The 23,100-nt window shown below is 34.7% G+C and overlaps 1 protein-coding gene across 1 annotated transcript; it reads left to right on the forward strand.

Annotated features, from left to right (window-relative positions):
* Nucleotides 1-15,222: 15,222 nt before the first annotated feature.
* Nucleotides 15,223-22,667, forward strand: LOC126686097 (7-methylxanthosine synthase 1-like). Its single transcript, XM_050380126.2, has 4 exons — nucleotides 15,223-15,399; nucleotides 15,905-16,309; nucleotides 16,496-16,768; nucleotides 22,238-22,667. The coding sequence occupies exons 1-4, from the start codon at nucleotides 15,292-15,294 to the stop codon at nucleotides 22,598-22,600; spliced, it is 1,149 nt and encodes a 382-aa protein (XP_050236083.1). The 5' UTR covers nucleotides 15,223-15,291; the 3' UTR covers nucleotides 22,601-22,667.
* The last annotated feature ends 433 nt before the right edge of the window (nucleotides 22,668-23,100 follow it).

Raw genomic sequence — 23,100 nt, forward strand, 5'->3', positions numbered from 1 at the left:
TAAGTTTTAAAAAATTAATATTAATTTTAGAAATATGAATATATTAAATTTTAAAATATTAAAATATATAAATTCTAATATTAAAAAATTCATCCGTTGTATATAAGTTTTAAAAATATTAAGAGCAAATTATTTTAAGGTACCTCACATTTGTTATAATTCTCAGTTTGGTACCTCTTGTTTGAAAATCAAACGATTTGATACCTCAGTTTTGATTTTGTAAACTATAAGGCCCTTCTGTTAGTTCCGTTAATAATTTGAAATTTATTTTCAAACGATTTGGTACCTCAGTTTTGATTATATAAACGATTTGGTACCTCAGTTTCAATTATGTAAACGATTAGGTACCTCATTTGTAAACTATTTGGTACCTCACATTTCATTCCGTTAACGATTGAGTACCTATATTTAACAGAAGGGCCTCATAGTTTACAAAATCAAAACTGAAGTACCAAATCGTTTGATTTTCAAACAATGGGTATCAAATTGTGAATTATGACAAATATGAGGTACCTTAGAGTAATTTGCTCAAATATTAATATTAATTTTGGAAATATGAATATATTAAATTTTAAAATATTAAAAATATAAAAATACATAAATATATAAAGGCTAATCCCCTGAAAAAACCTCCACCTTTCAGTCCCTTTTCGTTTGCACCCTCACGTTGCAAAATCACCGATTTTATCCAAATCCACACCTTTCGTTTTCAATTCCACCCTCAATTATTGAAATACACAACTTTTACTTTCAATTACACCCTCAAGCATTAAATTGATCTTTTTTCCAATATTTCATATTTTAATAAATACTCAAAATAGTCCCTAATATTATAATTAAAACAAAAAACCATCTTTCTAAAATTTTAAAAATTAATTTTAAATATTATACAAACCTTTTTATTTAAAACTTGCTGCTTTTATTTCGAAAATAAATTTAAACTAATTAAATTATATTTTATATCGTTTTTAGTTTAATTTTTTTTGACCTCCGGCAAACCGAACCAGCTCTGGTTCGTCTTCCATGGAAGACGAACCAGAGCTGGTCGTCTTCCATTGGAGGAAGACGAGACCAGCTCGTCTTCCTCCCATGGAAGACGAACAGCTCGTCTTCCATGGGAGGAAGACAAGCTCGTCTTCCTCCCAAGGAAGACAAGCTCGTCTTCCTCCCAAGGAAGACGAGCTGGTCGTCTTCCTCCTAGGAAGACGACCAGATCTGGTCGTCTTCCTCCTTAGAAAGACGACCTGGGTCGTCTTCCTTCCATGGAAGACGACCAGATCTGGTCGTCTTCCATGGAAGGAAGACGACCAGCTGCTGGTTTGTCTTCCTTGGGAGGAAGACAAACCAGCTCGTCTTCCTCCCATGGAAGACGAGGAGGTCGGCTTCCATGGGAGGAAGACGCGGAGGACGACGGCGGCTGATCCGGGGTGGGTCGGAATACCCGGAGGACGACGGCGGCCGACCGAGAGTGGGTCGGAATACACGGATGTAGTATTTTTATTAATTATTTAGTTAATTAAATTAATTTTTTTAATGATACATTAAAAAAAAATTAAATTAATTATAATATCAAATAAATTAGAGAGGTCGAATAAAATCGGATTTGAATTTGTACAAAATAATAATATTTATTGAATTCAATAAAAATTTATTATTAAGTTTTTTTAATTTGTGAAAAGAATATTCTTTTATTTAAATATAACTTTAAGCTCTATTTAGTATATATGCTTAAATATTAAGTATTGATTTGGACATTTTTCAAGTGAAAAAAGGTTGATTTAATGCTTAAGGGTGGAATTGAAAACGAAAGGTGTGAATTTGGGTAAAATTGGAGATTTTACAACATCAGGGTGCAAACGAAAAGGGGCTAAAAGGTGGAGGTTTTTTCAGAGGATTAGCCATATATAAATGATACAATTGAAAAAAAATATAATTTTATGAATTATTCATCGGATGCATTGTTGATACAAATCGAACACGGATCTGATGCATAAATAATATATTTATCATATATGTAACAGAGATGTATTTACTGAATATATTTAAAAAAATTATATCATGTATAAAGTATGTGGTAAAAAATGTACCTATAATGTATAAATTATGTATTAACGATATATATATTTCATACATTTAAAAACTATATCTATTATGTATTAGTGATCTATCTATGAAATACATTTAAATTTTTTATCTATTGTGTATAAATTTAGTAAAACAATGTATCTATCATGTGTCAAATATGTATAAAAAAACATACATGTAACACATGTAATAAAATTTTCTATACGTCTCAAAGATATATCAAATATACGATAAAAAATATATACAACAAAAGTTAAAAAAAATGTATAAAAACAAGAAAAAGGGTCCAAACGATCGAATATATATCAAATATGCATCAGAAATGTATCAAATATATATATATATATATATATATATATATATATATATATATATATATATATATATGTTTGAGATATATCAAATATGTATTAGCGATTTATCTATTAAATACATTTAAAAAATATATGTATCATGTTTATTTTTTTTGGATAAATATCACAAATAAATTATGAGTCGAAGATGTATCATATATGTATCAGAGATTTATCAAATATATATCGAAAATGTATCAAAAATATATCAAATATGTATCAAAAATATATCCATAATATAAAATTTTGACATCATCTAGTTATAACATAAATTACAAAACTGATATGTATCAGAAATGTATCAACAAGATAAAATTTAGAATAGCAATACATATAAAAATGTAAACTGAATTCACCAAGTCATTAAATTTAATAAGAGATATTAATTTCTGTTAATACTTAATGTTAAAAATAAGTTAAAGTCTTTTAATATAGTTGAAATCTAAAAATAAGCGGAATGATTAAAATATAAGTGAAAATAAAATAAAAATATAACAATTTGATTTTAAAATAGGAAAATGTATGTATAATTATATTCCATGTGAAAAACGTTAGAGTAACTTATTCTATTTTTATTTTTTATCTTCTTAAGAAAAGAAACTCTTTTTTTTGTTACAAAAATTGATTACAAATGTAAAGTCTTCAAGCTTTAAAAGTATCCAAAATATAAATTCTAAAACTGTTTTGAACAAGTAATAAAATGTGTTTAAGAGGCAAACTTTGAAATAAGATTGTGAGCTAACGGAATGTTGGAATAAGTCGGTTTTGGTATTATTTTGTTCGTTATAATATGGAGAATAAAATTACAGAATAGTTGCTGCCATAAAAGTGGCAGAACAGCAGAAGAAATTGCTGCAAAGGCAGCAGCCCATAGGGCTGTTTTCAGCAGTTTTAAAAAACAGTCTGCAGTGGTAACTTCCGACTTAATTTTCGACACTTCCCAGTGCTATTTTCAAATTAAAGTCTAAACAAATATTATAGGCGACGTTTCAAAATTTAGGAATGTCATTTTTATTTAGAGTTTGGGCCACTCTAAGTAATAGTTTTATTAGCTCAAAGATGGTCGAAAAATATGAAATAAATATGACACTTTAATAAGCTAACTTTGAGCAAACTTTTGGAAACATCGAAACTTAAAACTTGATAAATTAGGGTCTAAAACTAAAATTTAGCTTTTTGCTATCAAGAACAATTCTGTTATTTTATTTTTGGGTTAATTTTATAAAAAATCACCACTTTATACGTTTTTTTTATTTTCATCAAGTTCTTAAAAGAATGTCAATAAAATCACCACCTTTCATTATCTGCAAATTTACCACCGATTAAACAATCTGGTGTCTCTTTCTTCCCAAATAAATGTCATAATCTAACTAATATCCTAATTAACTCAAAAAATATTTTTCTCTTTTTTTGTTGATTCCGGTTGTTGTATTAACAAAGAAAACACCGAATTTTCATATTCGTGATAGATTTGCAAAAAAATGAAAGGTTGAATCAAACAAGCCCTCAATAGTGTTCCTCTTTCTCCTTTGTAATGCTTTCCTATGGAAAAAAGAGGCATTTTTGTCCCCTTCTTTTAGTCACAAGGCTTTGGATTTCTGCATCCAATACGATTTTTCACAGCATAGCAGCTCGTCCAACTCTGCTTCCATTCTTCGAATTTCCTGGAATTGAGCGTGGTTTGCTGCCTACATTTGTAGATTCAATAGTTGTTTTCGTTTTGCTTTTTTTCTATTCGCCACATTGCCAACAACACCGTTGCTCCATTTATGCAAATTCTTCATATAGTCGCTAATTCTGCTCACCATACTCATTCTTTGCCCATTTGGAATATCATTCTAGGCCTATTTGACAATTTCCTTACAATGGCTTCTAAAATCTAGGCAACTTTTTCCTTCTTTGAGGCTGAAATTGTCTATTTCCATTTGCCTCCAACAAAATTGGAGCATGATATATATTAGAGCTTTCCCTTAAAAATGTGAGGACTGAAGCATTCGGAAACCAGTTGTGCCATTCTTAATTGCCCACCACTTTGTCTAAGCATTCATATATAGGATCCCTATTTCCGTTTCCTCTACACCAAGTGAAATTACTTCCTTTGGAACCCAAATCTTCAAATCACATTGATTAAGCGCATCGTAAAACCTTTGCATTTTATTGTCATCTCTCAACTTACCACCAACCCTTTCACTTTGCCACTAATTTCATTAAAATTTCCACCAAGAGATTTTATTGTGATTTATTGGTCCCGACGGACTCGGTAAATATCCGAGTCGGCCGATAAAAGATTTGTCACAAATTCTCCTTCTATGGCTTTATTAACTTGCACTCCACTGTCAATCTCCATTCCATCCATCTCGTCCTCCCCATTTTTCTTTTCTTTTCGCTTTCCTCTCGCTGAATTTGAACTAGTTGATGATTTTCCACTACGAACAACCCTCTTTCGTCATTCTTTTTCCTATTATCTAGATTTTTCCTAGCCAATAATTGAGCCTTTTTTTGTGAACAGTCCCATGCATGGAAGGACCATTTGTTAGATGCAAATTTTCATTGTAGTTACTTATTTCTTGTCCTTTTTCAATTACCACCTCCTGTTCAAATCCCTCATCCCCAATCTCCACCACTTTTCCAGCAGCACAGGTAATATTACTATTGTTTTCCCCATACATGAAAGTATTTCTTGTAACATTTTGGTCCTTACGACTTACCTTCTCCCCTTTCTTCTCCCCAATGTTTAATTTTTTATACATATCCCTCACTAGATTTTCTTCTTTTTTTTCTTTAATTTTTGGTTTATGCTGATCACTTTTAATGGTGAGACTCTCATCTCTTCTCCATACTGATAACATGATTTTTCAGCCTCTGAGTCAACTTGTTCACAATCAATGTCTTGATGCCCGATTCTACCACAAGCGTAACAAAAACTTCCTAGCCTCTCATATTAAATTAATAACCATCGTTTCTGATTATTATCATCCCTCACAATTACTCCTCTTTTTAAAGGTTTATTGATGTTAATTTCAATTCTCACCCTTAAAAATCTGCTCCAACCCCCTAGTCTTTCTTCATCGATTTCGATCAACTAGCTGTTAGTGTGGGTCCCTCCACATGGTGGGCCCCACAAGTAATAAATAAGAAAAATTAATTTACTTGGAGTAACCTCTAAGCGTTTTGGCTTGGAGGCTACTCCACTTTGTCCTATAAATAGGAAGGGGGTGAAAGGGATTAACCAAACACCAAATTCATAAAGTATTTGTGAGTGAGAGTATTAGCTTCAGATTAATAGGCGAGTTAGAGAAACGCTTTTTCTAAAGGGTGTGAGAAGTGAGAGTGAGTGAGAGATAAAAATAGTGAGATTATTTCGGGTGCGTGGAAAACACTTGAGTGTCACTATTTTGGTGAGATCTCTCTGTAAAATTACTCTACTTGTATGCCTACTACTTTGATAGTGGAAGAATTATTCGGACTTTGTCCCGTGGACGTAATCCATCATTTTGGATGAACCACATAAAAAACTCTCATCATTTTGTTTCTGCTGTCCTTAATTTATTTTCGACGCTAACGATTAGGCTAGTTGGAATTCCCTATTGTGAAGTTAGTTATATCGTATTGAATTCTGTTTAGGAGGTTGGTACTTAAGAGGTCCGCTCGTGACCCTCCAATCTTTCCTGGGAATTTTTCCGGTATAATTATTTAACAAAATACGCTATTCACTAGCATAATTAATTGAATTTCCGCTGTGTCGCCCAACAACTGGTATCAGAGCTGGTTTGAGTATTTATATATCTATTTATCATATGCTCTGTGGTTGCCACTAGATAGTGGATCCTCCACATCAGAAAATAAATTAGATATATTTATAGTACTAGGCACTAGTCGAAAATATGGAGGCAAAAACTGGCAAGATGGTCAGTTTAAATGGCATAGATTACCACATATGGAGAAACAAGATGAAGGATCTCCTATTTGTGACGAAACTGCATTTACCGATGTTTTTAACAAATAAACCCGAAGGAAAAACAGATGAAGAATGGGCGTTCGAGCATGAGCAGGTGTGTGGTTACATTCGACAGTTCGTCGAGGATAACGTGTACAACCACATTTGTAACGAGACTCATGCACAGACATTATGGAAGAAGCTTGAGGAGCTGAACGCGTCGAAAACCGGCAACAACAAATTATTTTATCTGACAAAATTAACGCAGATAAAATATCATGAAGGGACTTCTATAGTTGATCACCTGAATGCAATTCAAGGGATTGTGGATCAGTTATCAAGTATGAGCATAAAGTTTGACGAGGAGGTGCCCGCTCTCCTCATGCTTGCCTCTCTACCAGAGTCTTGGGAGACTTTGAAGATTTCACTAACAAATTCTGCACCAAATGGAGTAGTAAATTTGGAAGCCGTTAAAAGTGGCATCCTGAATGAAGAGAGTAGACGGAGATCACAAGGTTTCTCTTCATCAGAATCAGATGTGTTCGTTGCAGAATCTAGAGGGAGGAGCGAAGCTAGAGGTCAAAAACATTGATACAAAAGCAGAGGAAAGTCAAACAAATATGCTAATACTGAGTGCCATTACTGCAAGAAAAAGGGCCACATCAAAATGTTATGTCGAAAGTTGAAGCAAGACCAAGAAAAGAACAAAGGCAAAGATGTGAGGAAAAATGACAGCAGTGATGATGAACAAACAAATGTTGTCGGGGAGTTCAACGAAGTCCATGATGAAGATATTGTCAATCTTGCAATTCACGAGACGAGTTGGGTGATCGACACTGGAGCTACCATTCATGCTTCATCTCGAAGGGAATTCTTCTCATCTTACACATCATACGATTTTGGTGATGTAAGAATGGGAAATGAGAACTTTGCAAAAGTCGTAGGCAAAGGTGATGTCTCTCTGGAAACAGAGAATGGTACGCAATTAGTCCTGAAGGATGTCAGGCACATCCCAGATATGTGTCTGAATTTAATTTCAGCAGGCAAGATGGATGATGAAGGTTTTTGCAACACCTTCTTCAATGGACAATGGAAGCTGACCAAAGGCTCATTGGTGGTGGCCAGGGGGAAAACGACATTCAAAACTATATATGATGCATGCAAAGCTATCCCATGACGATGTCAATACAGCGGAGAATGACAATATAGTTGAGTTGTGGCATAGACGACTCGGTCATATGAGTGAGAAAGGAATGTCGATACTGGCCAAAAGAAAAACGTTGCATGGGCTGGATCAAGTTCACTTGAAGAAATGTACTGATTGTCTGGCAGGAAAGCAGAACCGAGTTTCTTTCAAAAGTTCCCCTCCTTCAAGAATGAAGAATGTGTTAGATCTGATTCACTCAGATTTATGTGGACCACTGCCAAAGTCACTTGGTGGTGCTCAATACTTTGTGAGTTTCATTGATGATCATTCAAGGAAGACATGGGTGTACACTTTGAAGACAAAGGACCAGGTGTTAGAAGTTTTCAAGCAATTCCTAATTCTGGTGGAAAGATAGACCGGCAAGAAGCTGAAGTGCATCCGTACAGACAATGGTGGAGAGTATATTGGACCATTTGATGCTTATTGCAAAAATAATGGTATTCGGCATCAAACAACACCTCCTAAGACGCCGCAGTTGAATGGTTTGGCTGAGAGGATGAACATGACTTTGATGGAGAGAGTTAGATGTTTACTCTCACATGCAAAGTTGCCTAAGATGTTCTGAGGTGAAGCGCTACTAACAACAGTTTACGTGCTCAACCATTCAACGAGTATCCCTCTACAGTCTGGTATTCCAGCAAGAGTATGGACGAGAAAAGATGTTTCCTATGGTCATCTGCGGGTGTTTGGGTGCAAAGCTTTTGTGCATATTCCCGAAGACGAGAGGTCTAAACTTGATGCTAAGCAACGAGAGTGCGTGTTTGTTGGATATCGTCAAGATCAATTTGGCTATAGATTTTACGATCCAGTCCAGAAGAGACTTATCAGAAGTCGTGATGTCGTGTTTGTTGAAAATCAAACCATTGAGGATATTAAAAAGGCTCAGAATGTTTTTGAGGAATCCGATGGAGAATCAACAGGCTTGGAATTGATTCCTCCAACGACGGTTCATAGACATGTTGGAGATGAAGAATGCGACCAGTCGGAGATAGGTGGTCAAGATGCTCCTATTGAGTTTGAACCAGGTAATGTTGATGACTATGGTGCTCATCATCAACCACCAGCATATGTGGATTCTCTAGTTCTGCGAAGATCTGATAGAGTTCGACAACAATCTACCAGATATCCTGAAGATCAGTACGTGTTGTTAACTGACGGGGGAGAACCTGAGAGCTTTGAAGAAGCCATGGATGATGAACACAAGTTGAAATGGATTGATGATAGGTGCATTTTACACCTATGTTTAGGAGTTGTTTTCGCTTGCTTTTAGTATACTTTGAAGCGCTTTTTCCACGTATTGGTGTACTTATTTTGTGTATTGGCGTTTCAGGTAAAATGAAGCAACGTGAAGTGTTTTGGGCTTAAAGAAGGAAGAAATCAAGTTTCGGAATATGAGCGAGTTGAAAGAGCAAAGAAACGAGTAAGATATGGGCATTTAAAGGAAGGGCTCGATCGAGCCCTTCACTTATGAAGGGAGGCTCGATCGAGCCCTATGTACAAAGTTGTCCAGAGAATTCTTGAAGGCAAAGGCTCGATCGAGCCCTCACTCTTAAGTGGATGGCTCGATTGAGCCCCTAAGAAAGAAGCTCAGAATTTGAATTTCGAGACAAGACAAAACTCAAGGGCTCAATTTCCTTTTTAGGCCCAACACTCCTTAGAAGGGTGTCCTTTATTTACCTCATTTGTAACCCATATAAATAGCACCTTATCTTTTTTAGGTAGAAACAAGTTGTAGACATTTTGATTGTTCTCTAATTTTTACCTCTTTTAGATTAGCTACCATCTTCTTAGAGATTCCTCCATTGTTGGAGCTTGATTGAAAGTTTTATTTTCTTTGTGAGAACAAGATCTTCATTTTTATTACAAGCTTACTTATTGTGAATCTTCATTATCTTTATGGTTGTTTGTTCTACTTATTTAATTAAGGTAATTCTTCTTACTTTAATGTTTTACTTTTCTTATTCCTCAATTGCTTGTGTTAATTTGAGTATGAGTGGCTAAACCCCCTTGTTAGGGGGTTGGTATGATAACTTAGGGTTTTATTGATTGGCTGGTTCTTAGTGTTGTATGCTTATGTTTCACTCCTATTACTTATTGCTTGATTAGGATTAGCTACCTTAATCATGTTTAGAGTTTGATTGATACACCGAGAGGTGGTTGATTAGATTGACTTATAGGATTGAAAACCTAGATTTTAGAGCACCACGAGAGTGGGTTTGAATCTAGGTGGCCTTAGAGTGGATTGATTAATCGTTAGATAATGATTTAGTTTTGCCTTGTAACACGAGAGTGAGCTTGGTGTTGATTAAATGATTAGATAGCGGTTTTGGCATTCCTTGAGGCTCAAGAGAGCGGGAATGACGTTTTAGGCCTCGCTCGGTCCTTAGTAGCTTCCACTTTGATCAACCATGAATGCATAACCTAGGTTGGATTACCAATCCCTTGACTTTCCCCTTTTATTGATTTAAATTCTTGATAATTAGTATCTCTTTATTTGTTAATTGCAATTTCACGTTTAGTATAATTCTTAATTAGTAATCGGATTCTTGAAACTTCAACCAATTGTGTGTTGCTAAACGAATTGAAGATCAAAATCTAGTTCACTCACTTTGAACCTCTCATCCTTGTGGGTACGATAACCCGGACTTATAGTCCACTATTTACAAGTTGGTAAGTAAAATTGCTAACAATTGACACCATGCAAGATGAGATGAGATCCTTGTATGAGAATGATACATTTAAGCTGGTGAAGTTGCCAAAAGGCAAGAGGGCTTGAAGAACAAGTGGGTGTTCAGGATAAAGAATGAGGAACACGGTCTACAACCATGTTTCAAAGCTAGACTAGTTGTCAAGGGATTTGGCCAAAGAAAAGGAATTGATTTTGATGAGATTTTTTCACCAGTGGTGAAAATGACATCCATTCGTACAGTGCTAGGGTTAGCAGCAAGCCTCGACCTGAAGATCGAGCAGATGGATGTAAGGATTGCCTTCCTTCATGGTGATTTTGAGGAAGAGATATACATGGAGCAGCCAGAGGGTTTCGAAGAAAAGGGGAAATACGGCTTAAAACAAGCACCGAGACAATGGTACAAGAAGTTTGAGTCTGTTATGGGGAAGCAAGGGTACAAGAAGACTACTTCAGACCATTGTGTGTTCGTGCGGAAATTCTCTGATGAGGATTTTATTATACTTCTGCTCTATGTGGATGACATGTTGATCGTTGGCCAGAATATTTCAAGAATCAACAACTTGAAAAAGCAGTTGATCAAGTCTTTTGTGATGAAAGACTTGGGCTCGGCAAGGCAAATTCTAGGCATGAAGATAACCAGAGATAGAGGCTCCAAGAAGCTATGGTTATCACAGGAGAAGTACATTCAGAAAGTACTTCAAAGGTTCAACATGGATAAGGCTAAAGCGGTTAGCTGCCCCCTTGCTAATCATTTTAGACTGAGTTTTGAACAGTGCCCTTCTACTGAGAAAGAGAAGGAGGAGATGGAAAGAGTTCCATATACTTCAGCAGTTGGGAGCTTGATGTATGCCATGGTATGCACACGGCCAGACATTGCTCACTCAGTTGGAGTAGTGAGTCGGTTCCTTTCAAATTCTGGAAAAGAACATTGGGCTGCAGTGAAATGGATTCTTAGGTACCTTCAAGGTACATCAAGAATGTGTCTATCTTTTGGAGATGGAAAACTTGTGCTTGTTGGCTACACAGATGCAGATATGGCTGAAGATGTTGACTCGAGAAAGTCTACATCAGGTTATCTGATTTCATTTGCAAGGGGAGCTTTGTCATGGCAATTTAGACTACAAAAATGTGTTGCACTCTCAACAACAGAAGCCGAGTTTATTGCAGCAACTGAAGCCTGTAAGGAGTTGCTATGGATGAAAAGGTTCTTAAGTGAACTTGGTTTTCACCAGACGAAGCACGAGCTGTTTTGTGATAGTCAAAGCACTATTCACCTCGGGAAGAATTCCTCCTTTTATTCAAGATCCAAACACATCGATGTGAGATATCACTGGATTCGAGATGTATTGGAGATGAAGCTGCTACAGTTGGAAAAGATCCATACTAATGAAAATGGATTTGATATGTTAACCAAAGCTCTTCCACGAGGAAAGTTTGAATATTGTCGACAAACAGCTGGACTGGTGGTGCCTCCCATGTAGTCGGGAGGGGGAGATTTGTCAGGGTGGGTCCCTCCACATGGTGGGCCCCACAAGTTATAAATAAAAAAAATTACTTGGAGTAACCTCCAAGCCAAATTTTGGCTTGGAGGCTACTACACTTTTTCCTATAAATAGGAAGGGGGTGAAAGGGATTAATGTACACCAAACACCAAATTCACAAAGTATTTGTGAGTGAGAGTATTAGCTTCAGGTTAATAGGCGAGCTAGAGAAACGCTTTCTCTAAAGGGTGTGAGAAGTTAGAGTGAGTGAGAGATAAAAATAGTGAGGTTATTTCGGATGCGTGGGAAACACTTGAATGTCACTATTTTGGTGAGATCTCTCTGTAAAATAACTCTACTTGTATGCCTACTATTTTGATAGTGGAAGAATTATCGGACTTTGTCCCATGGACGTAATCCAGCATTTTGGGTGAACCACGTAAAAAATTCTCGGTGTCATTTATCATTTTGTTTCTGCCGTCCTTGATTTATTTTCGACGCTAATGATTAGGCTAGTTGGAATTCCCTATTGTGAAGTTAGTTATATCGTGTTGAATTTTGTCTAGGAGGTTGGTACTTAAATGGTCCGCTCGTGACCCTCCAATTTTTTCTGGGAATTTTTCCGGTATAATTATTTAGCACAATACGTTATTCACTAGCATAATTAATTGAATTTCCGCTGTGTCGCCCAACACCAGCAATCTTCTTCCCCACTACTTCCGCCATCCACTTTGTCATGCGTCCAATGGGGACATTATGAATATAAATCCAAAAAAGAACGACGTCAAATACCATCTCCATAGGTGAAACATCCTCATAAACATCTTTCAGCATAAGGAGGTAGTTATCAAAAGTCCATGGGCACCCTTTAATTACTTTCTCTTAATGTCTAACCGAATAGAATTGAAAAATAAAAATATTATTCGGTCATTGCTTAATATTGAAACTTTTATTCAGTTTCCAAATCGAGTTAAAAGTACGTCTCATATTTATTTGAACCAGAACAATGTTCAAACCTTTGCGTCCACCTCGCACGCCTCCACCAAAACAATCTCCTCTTCCTTCTCCTTTGTTAACATTAGGTTTTCTCCATTACTATAAACTGCAACCACATCTCCATTACCATCCTCTGCCATACGGCCGGACAAAAACTCTAACGGAGAAACACCACTTGATGAACAAGAGATCAGACCTACCGAAATCCTAAAACGCACCAAGTGCACTAGGTTTTAGGAGGAAACTCTTTCCTGAGGTCTAATTTGGGTTTAGTTGATACTTTGCTCTAAATTATTCATTAGTATTTATTAGACAAAAGGTACAAAAAACTCTCGTAGTTTTCACAAAAGTACAAATCAGCCCTTTTACTTTTTTGAGGTATAATTAAGCCTTTTTTGTTTTCAAATAGAACAAATAACCCCTTTTGTCCAACATCATTAGAAACACCCGTTAATGGCTGACATATCTCTCATAATCATATAGGAAAAAAGCTCAAAAATAATTTTAATGTTTAAAATATTTACCGAAAATTTGAGAGGGTAAGTGTCCAAAAAGTAAACTAAAAGGGTTATTTTTTCGATTTTAAAACAATAAGGGTTTAATTGTTCAATTTTAAAAATACAAGGATTTAATTATACCCAAAAAAAATAAAAGAGTTGATCTGTACTTTTTAAAAAAAGTCGAGAGTTTTTTTGTACCTTTTGCCTATTCATTACTATAAAAAAAATCAACAATTTTAAATACTCCATCCGATTCCATACAAAAAAGGGTAGAGATTTTTGGAGTCCCCCACATTCATAATTGCACTATATCTTGACTATTGGATTTTTCACTTTTTAATCTTTTGTCGTTGTGTAACTTAATTTCATGGCACATATTAGAAAATCTTTCAAGTAACAGTTGTATTTTCAAAAAATATCCTTCTCTAGTTATCGTAACAGAAAAATACAAAAATCATTTCTTATGGTAATTAAAAATTTCAACTCCTTTCCGTTCTAATAGAGTAGTCTACTTTACTTTTATCATAAAATTCAAAAAACAATAATTTTTGTATATGAATTTTATAAAAAGTTTCTTACTTTTTTTGTCAACCTTTTTTTTTAATATAGGGTTCATTTACAATTTACTTTCAATTTACTCATTAGTAAATTTTAAATAGGGCTAATATAGAAAAACTGAGTGTAAAAGTTAATTAATTTTTAAAAGTGGACAAGAATATTGGGACAAAAAAATTTCTTAAAATAGACAATTCTATTGGAACGGAGGGAATATTATTTTGTAGCTGTCTACTTCCTCCGTCCAATAAAGTTGTTTATTTAAAAAAAAAATTGTTCCAAAACTCTTATCTATTTTTAAAAGTAAATTTTAAATTTAATTTTTCTATAACATCCCTATTTAAAATCCACTAATAAATTAATGTTTATTGATATCTATGAGTAAATTGAAAGTAGACAGTACATTATATAAGGATATGATAAAAAAAATAAAAAAAAACTTATAAAAATTTATAATATAATTGTATTTTTTTAAACTGTGTTATAATGATAAGATGGACAATTTTATTGGTATAGAGATAATAAATCTTATCATTAATTAATAGAGTTGTATAAATTTATGATTTTGGAAAAACATTTTGATCTAATTCTTGAGAATGTAAAGGTCTAGAACATAAAAGCAATATAATTTTTTTTTTCATAATTTTAATTATTTTATTAAATATATATTATTAAAATCTTATACCGTATGATCTGACAATTTAACAAAACTAAATATATTCACATCCCAAATCGAACACAAACAAAGAATTTTTTTTATTCTAATTGAACCAATTAAATAGTTTCACATAGGACCATTCATGTTTTAGATATATTTGTTTTAATTTATAAACCGACTGATCAATCTATCTAATTTCTTTATAAAAACATACTTAACAAAATATAACAGAAAAAGTTATTTTGCTAAAAGAATACTCCCTCCGTCCTACCCTAATTGACAAAATAACTAAATTACAATAATCAATACAAACTAATAAATGATATAGATAGTTACTTCTATACTCTTCTATTAATAATGGAGCTAATTAATGCTATTAGTATATTAGTCAAATTCTCATTAAATATTCACCATTTTCCTATAAAAAATTTAATTTTAAATGAGGTTAAAGATGAAAATTTAAAAGATAAAATTATAGCTATGTTAGTTTTATCAATTAGAATGGGACATCAAAAATTCCATATTTTATGTCAATTAGAGTGGGAGGGAGGGAATAAAAGAAACAAGAATGGGCTTTTATTGTTTGTTCTGTAAATTGAAAAGGTATGTAATTTTGATGGGACCAAAATTATTTATTTCTGATAATGGTCGTATATATATGGCCCACCACATTTTTTTATATGGTTCACATTCAAAATACAAACTTTAGTATATAAATAAAATATAATTGAAATACCTAATGTATCAATACAAGAAAAAGAAAACAAATCTTCTAGTATTTATCTCTACTTTAAAGTGTTATCTTTAGACGCTTGAGAGTTGCTATTGCTATGGAGTTTGTGAAAGAGAAAGGTGGTGACAGAATTGAGCTAGAGAAAGTTCTACACATGAATGCTGGTGATGGAAACAACAGTTATGCCAACAACTCCTTACTTCAGGCAAGCTTTTTATTATGTCTCTATCTTCCAATAATATTTTGATTTTAAATTTGAATTTTTCAAAAAAACAGTTGTTAATTTATAGACTTCTGACGTAACGGTTATCATCATTTCAGTTGTTATGTTTTATTGAATTTTATAGAACACTTAATTCTCGGAGTCAGTAAATTTTAACTTATTTTGTTTTGATGTGTTAACTTAGAAGTAATTGATTCCAATAGTATTTAAATTATCGTTTTTTTTTTTATCTTGATGACCAATTTCTTTTTTTCCCACTTTAATTACTAAAGTTCTAGTACTATTTTTTTCAACATGAGATTTATTAGCCAAAAGTGCTGGTCAAAATTTAATTTTTTTTAACTTAAAAACTTGCCATGTATGCAAAATTTCGCCTTAAAACTCTAAAGTGAAGCAATGCATATGGCAAATTTGTAAAAAAGAACTAGCAAAATTCGATTAGCACATTTCCATAATATTCAAACCTTCATGATTGTCTTTCTAACAGAAGAAAGTGATGCAAAGAGCAAAACCAGTGTTACGAGAAAGTATAAGCGAGTTATATAGAAAGAATTTTTCAGACTGCATAAAAATAGCAGACATGGGCTGCTCTTCAGGTCCCAACACTTTAGTTCCGATCAGGGAGATCATAGACGCCATTGACGACGCGTGCAACCGACTAAAAAGAAAAGCTCCCGTTCTCCAACTTTTCTTGAACGATCTTCCGACAAATGATTTCAACTCGATCTTCAGGTCATTGCCGAATTTTCTTAAGAAACTCGAGGTTGAGAAAGGTGGCAAGTTCGTGCCTTGCTTCATAGCAGCTATGCCTGGAAATTTCTACGGAAGACTCTTTCCATCTCACTTCTTGCACTTTGTCCACTCTTCCTACACTCTCCATTGGCTGTCTCAGGTGATACATTTTTGCCAATTACTTTATTATATAGTATTTTGTGTTTTTGTGATGCTCAAAATTATGACGGATGAAAATCCGTCACAGATTGCAGTTTGTGACGGATTAGTGACAGATTTGTCCGTCACAAACTGCCTGTTTTTCGTCACAAAATTATAACAGATTAGTGACGGATGTTGTAATCAGGTACCTAAAGAAATTCTGACTGAATCTGGAGTTTCATTGAACAAAGGCAATATTTGGTTATCCGAAACAAGCCCTCCTACTATATACAAAGCATATTTCAATCAATTCAAAACAGATTTCACACAATTTCTAAGGTCGCGCTCGGAAGAGATGATTTCCGGTGGTCACATGGTGATTACATGCATGGTTCAGACTACTAATCCTCATTGCAAATTCGGCGGGTGTGAACCTTTGCGATTGATTAATATTTCCCTCAAGGATATGGTTGATGAGGTATTTTTTAATTTTCCTTCATATTCTTTCTTTTAAAAGATACCGTGAAAGTCAAATTCCATATCATATTGTTTTATTATAATATTGATAAACAAAGTAAAATTCGATATCATATTGTTTTATTATAATATTGATAAACGTTATTTTTGAAAACATTTCATGATTTTTTTCAATATATTTATATTATCTATTTTTTTTATTAGGAAATGTAATTATTTTTACAGTGTACTAAACTAACTAAATTATGAATTAAGTAATCAATTAATTGTAAGATTAAGTTATGAGATTAAATTATATTTTATTTCAAGAGAAAATTATTAATATTTACCATATTCACACTTGCATTCTTCTTCTTTCAGGATCAGATGATATGAACTCATGTTAATAATTAGAGCGTGTGAATGAAAATTATTATTCACAGTCAAGATAGTTATTTAGAAATTAAATTGCTAAAAAAACCATAACATTAGAAAAAGTAAATTTAAAAGATATATCTGTGGACCATATCACTGAATTTTCCATCGAAAAAATTTATAAAATACTAATTTAGTACTTAAATGGTATATATTACTAGAATTTAAGGACTGCATAGTTTGATCTTGAAATATAAGTGCCATATTTTCTTTTAATTCTTTTATCAATCACATCTTTTGATTGGCAGTGTAGAAGTTTGGTATTCAGATAATCAAATCAATTATGATGGTACAATATTTATATAGAATACAAGGAGAGGTATTATCTATCTATAACACCTTAATAGCTATCTACTGTTAACATTAACAGTAATTAAGATAAACACAATGACTTATTCGTATCCTTATCATCCGCCCGCAAGTTGAGCGTGGGAGGAAACAACGGTCAACTTGGTACGAAGATAACCAAAGTGATTGCTGGAGAGCGGCTTGGTAAGCGCATCTGCAATTTGCTCATTTGAACTGATGAATTTGACGTCAATTTGCTTGCTGGAAACTTGTTCACGCACATAATGAAAATCGATTTCCAAGTGCTTTGACCGAGAGTGAAAAATCGGTGTAGTAGTAAGATAAGTAGCACTTAAATTATCACACCAAACTGTTGGACAAGAGGAGGATGAAATGTGAAGTTCTTTAAGTAAAGACGTGATCCACTGTAACTCAGAAACGGTCGTGGAGAGTGCGCGGTACTCATCTTCAGTGGAAGATTTGGCAACAACCTTTTGTTTTCTTGAACCCCAAGTGACTAAATTTGAGCCATAAAAGATACAAAAACCGGTAGTTGATTTGCGATCATCAACCGAACTCGCCCAATCACTATCACAATAAGCAGAAACGTGTGAGGAGCTGTTTTTCCTGAGAAAAATACCATGATCTAAAGTAGCTCGGAGGTAGCGAAGAATACGCTTGACGGCTGTCCAATGGTAGTCCGTGGCGAGTTCACACTATAAGCAATATCAGGCCTGGTTAAAGAAAGGTATTGCAGCCCCCCAACAACACTCCGATACATGCTAGAATCGATCATGGCAGTCCCACCGGTGAGGCATAGTTTCTGCTTGCAGTCGGCTGGTGAGGAAATGCCTTTGGCGAGATCCATTTTAGCTTTATATAACAAATCTCGGATGTATTTCTTCTGAGTTAAGTGAAGTCCATTTGGTTGCCATGAAGCTTCAACACCAAGGAAGTAACTCAATGTGCCAAGATCTTTGAGTGCAAAATCTTTGTTCAAAGAGTGAACAACCGTATCAAGAAACGAGTTGTCATTGCCCGTAAGAATAATATCGTCCACATAGATGAGAAAATAAGCTTGAACATTATCATTTGTGTAATAATAGAGTGAGCAATCAGTTTTAGAACTTGTAAATCCAAGAAGAACAAGAGCGGAGGATAGCTTTTCATACCATTGACGAGGTGCTTGCTTGAGACCGTATAGGGACTTCCGGAGTTTGCAAACATAAGTGGGATGATCTGGATGAGCAAAGCCAGGCGGCTGATTCATGAAAACGTCCTCTTCAAGTGTTCCATGAAGAAATGCGTTGGAGACATCAAGTTGTTTGACGGACAAATTATGAGTGACTGCAAGAGACAACAATAACCGAACAGTCGCAGGGCGAACAACTGGACTGTAAGTATCATGGAAATCAATTCCCGGTCTTTGGTGATAGCCTTTGGCCACTAGGCGTGCTTTGTATCGAGCAATAGAACCATCAGGATGCTTTTTAATACGAAAAACCCATTTATTGCCAATAACATTTTGAGTCATGCTCGGAGGAATAAGATCCCATGTTTGGTTGTGGAGAAGTGCATTGATTTCTTCCGTCATGGCAGCCCGCCAATGAGGAAGTTTTGATGCTTGTGAGAAGCATGTCGGCTCATCGTCAAGATCGGAAATACATGCTAAAAACTGTTTGGGTTTAAGATTTCCAGTTTTGGTTCGGGTATTGTACGGATGAGTTGATTCGGTAGGAGCAGGTTTAGATGTGGTTGATTGGTTATGTGGAGAGACATCAACTTGTAATGGTACAGATGGGATTTGGTGAAATGGAATAGATGTTAAAGTTGGAGGATTGGTTTGAGAATTTTGACGTGGTGAGATTACTGGCAGTGGGGAATTAGACGAATGGGAAGGTGATGGTAGGAAGTGATCTTGATGTAACATGATTGGTGGAGATGTTGATGAGTTTGGTATTGCTGAGATGTTTTGTGAGGGAATGGGAATTGGTGGAACCAAGATAGTAACTGGGTTGTTTGCCGGTACAGGAGAGTGCAAAGCATCACTGGTCTTCTTAAATGGAAAATTTGTTTCTGCAAAAATGACATGTCGCGACGTTATTAATTTCAGAGATGATAAATCGAGACAAATAAAACCTTTGTGTAATTTACTATAACCAAGAAAAACGCAAGAAGTAGAGCGAGGTGACAGTTTATGGTGAGCATAGGGTCGAAGCCACGGATAACAAAGACATCCAAAAACATGTAAGTCGTCATATTTTGGAATGAGATCAAACAATTTAGTGTAAGGTGCTTTGTTAGCTAAAACAGAAGTGGGCAAGCGATTTATAACATAAACAGCAGTGTCAAAAGCATAAGTCCAATACTTTTGAGGAATACTCGCATGATTAAGTAAGGCAAGACCTGTTTCAACAATATGCCTATGCTTACGTTCAACAGACCCATTTTGTTCTGGAGTTTTAGGACAGGAACTACGTTGAGTGATTCCATTATCAGAAAGATAACCCTTTAAAGCTATGAATTCACCTCCTAAATCAGAATGAAACACTTTAATTGGACGACCAAAGAATTTTTCAACTATATGCCGAAATTTGATGAAAGTATTCAAGACATCTGATTTATTGCGCAAAAAATAAATCCAACAATATTTACTATATTGATCATGAAAAAGAACATAATAACGAAATCCATCAACTGACGGAACCGGTGATGGTCCCCAAACATCAGAACTAATTAAATCCAAAGGTCCATCACAAATAGACTCTGAAACAGGAAAAGGTAGTTTGTGACTCTTACTAATACTACAAGCATGACATAAATCAAATTTGTTATCGACCAAGATATTTGAACTAGCTACAACTTGCTGAACTGTGCGAATATTAGCATGGCCAAGTTTGGCATGCCAAGTAGACAGAGAACATCTCAAGGCTGTTTTGGTAGGAGAAACGTCATGGTTCGGCATCACTGAGACAGTATAGAGACCATTTTCATTCGGGCCGGAAAGGAGCACCTGCTTCGTGTGGATATCCTTAATTTGAAAATGACATGGAAAGAATTCAATAGAAACTTGATTAGCATTAGTAAACGAAGAAATAGACAATAAATTTTCACAAGCTTTTGGTACTCTAAGAATGTCATTTAAATAAAAAGATGAACCAGAAATATTGACGAAAGAAGAACCAGTATGGGTTATAGGAATAGTTTTACCATCTCCGAGTTTGATGCCATCAGGGCCCGTATATTCAGTAGGGGCTGAAATATTCTCCATTTGCGAAGTCAAGTGATGCGTTGCACCCGAATCCAAAATCCAAGGCTGTGGGTGGGATGATGCGGTAGAGGCAAGGTGAGTTGATGGTTGAGTAGGAGGTCGGGATTCACGACGAATTTTTGGAGATGAGCAAGTATTAGCATAGTGACCATTGTCATAACAATTATAACATGTGATAGTCATAGGATCTGGTTGTGACGTGCGGCCAGAGAATTGCCACGAGTTGGGGTTGCTGTTTTGGTTCGGCATATTTGGAGACTGCCAACCATTAACAGCAGCTGACTGCCAGTGGTTCCCAGCAGAACCAGAAAAACGACCATAATTATTTGTGCGTCCTCTGCCACGGTACCGCCCACCACGGCCACGATAGGCAGAGAAGGACCGACCACCAGAGGAGTAAGTTGCAGCAGCCTGATTGTGTGAATAGGCAGAAAAGGCAGTAGGAACAGCAATATTTTTCATTGTTTCACATAATAAACTTGATTCTTCGCTTAACAACAAGCCATATAAATCATCAAATCCAACCGCATCAAGACGGTTTTCCAATGAGCGAATAAAAGGACGATAAGTAGAGTCTAAGCCATTGGTTATTACCTGAACAAGATCATCCTCTTGAACTGAATTTCCCAAAGCAATGAGTTGATCAAACATAGATTTTGCCCTTTGAACATACGATGCAATCGATTCGCTGTTTTCCTTTTGAAGACGATAGAGAGCAGATTTGATCATTCGAATTTGCGCCTTTGAGCCGGATGAGTAGGCTGTTGAAAGCTTTTGCCATGCTTCTCTAGCACAAGTGACATTAACGAGTTGCGAAAGAAAATTTTCTGAGACAGAGCCAATGATCCAGGTAAGAACTAATTGATCATGTTTGTACCATTGATGAAATAGAGGATTTGGTTGTTCATTCACTGTTTTTGGTGGAGGATCGATGTTTCCATCAATATGACTCGCCAAGTCATATGATCGTAATAAAGGCAGCAGTTGTGCTTGCCAGAGAAGATAATTCGTTGTATTGAGTTTAATTGATAATTGAGAAGTAAAATTTGCACTAGGAAGATGCACTGTTTCCATGGAATTGACAGGAACAATCGTTTGATTATTTGTCATTGTAGATGTTTAACCCTTGTAGGGCTCTGATACCATGTAGAAGTTTGGTATTCAGATAATCAAATCAATTGTGATGGTACAGTATTTATATAGAATACAAGGAGAGGTATTATCTATCTATAACACCTTAATAGCTATCTACTGTTAACATTAACAGTAATTAAGATAAACACAATGACTTATTCGTATCCTTATCAGGCAGATGAATATACTTGTCATAAAAAGCAAAAATGATGAACTACACTAACGATTGTTTTTTAAATATAGAATATATATGACAACACTATAATTCTTGATAGAGAGGTATATTTTCTCTATATATTAAATTACTCTAATTTGTATATATAATAGAATTCTTTGCTGTAGTAAGTTTTTTAATTGATGCAGGGAATAATCAAAGAATCAATTCTGGACTCGTGTGATATTCCAATGTATGCTCCTTCTAAAGAAGAAATAGTCAGTTTAATTGAAAGAGAAGATTCATTCATGATTGCAGAATTAGACGAATTCGAACTGAGTTGGGATGTAAACATTGAAGATGATAATCAAGAATTGGTGTTTAATAAATGGGAACGAGGTAAGTACGTAGCCACGTATTTAAGGGCAGTTACAGAATCTATACTAGCAACTCACTTTGAAAATTCCATCATTGATGATTTGTTCGATCGATTGTCGCTCAAGATTGTAGATTACTTGAACAAGGGGATTGGTTTGCATAATAATCTAGTCGTTTCCATGATAAGGAAATGAAATCACTACCAATTTGTGGCTATAGTTTCAAAATTATAGTATGAGATTAGTATGTATTTGGTTTGAAGTTGCGAATGTGAATGAGAATGAGAACGATTATCTTTTACATATTGTTTGATTAATTAATTAATGTTGTGATCAAATTGATTTACACATTAGAACTAAGGGCATTTAAGATGAGAGAATGCAAATATTATTAATTTAATAGAGAAAGAGAATAACAAAGAGATAAAATAAGATGGAGGATAAATTATAATGAAAAGTCTTAATTCTAATATAATATGAATGGTGTTATATATATGCTAAATTAAAAAAGAAAAAGACTACAGTATTCTTAAATAATAATAAGCATAATAAACTATTTAGTATTTTCCTTTTAAACTCATGATGCCACAATAATAAGCATCGATAATTTGTCGGTTAAAAAACGGAAATGCGAAGAGGACAATAATTTAGTAAACAAATCTGCAAGCTGAAGGAAGAAGAAACAAAGGGGAATG

The sequence above is a fragment of the Mercurialis annua genome, linkage group LG6 (genome assembly GCF_937616625.2).
Source record: "Mercurialis annua linkage group LG6, ddMerAnnu1.2, whole genome shotgun sequence".
In the NCBI taxonomy this organism is placed as follows: Eukaryota; Viridiplantae; Streptophyta; class Magnoliopsida; order Malpighiales; family Euphorbiaceae; genus Mercurialis; species Mercurialis annua.

Bases quoted from the DNA above. Each gene is read 5' to 3' on its own strand.
- LOC126686097 (XM_050380126.2), top strand. From the start codon at position 15,292: ATGGAGTTTGTGAAAGAGAAAGGTGGTGACAGAATTGAGCTAGAGAAA. The intron at 16,310-16,495 runs GTGATACATTTT...TGTTGTAATCAG, and splicing joins CTCTCCATTGGCTGTCTCAG to GTACCTAAAGAAATTCTGAC. The intron at 16,769-22,237 runs GTATTTTTTAAT...TAATTGATGCAG, and splicing joins TCAAGGATATGGTTGATGAG to GGAATAATCAAAGAATCAAT.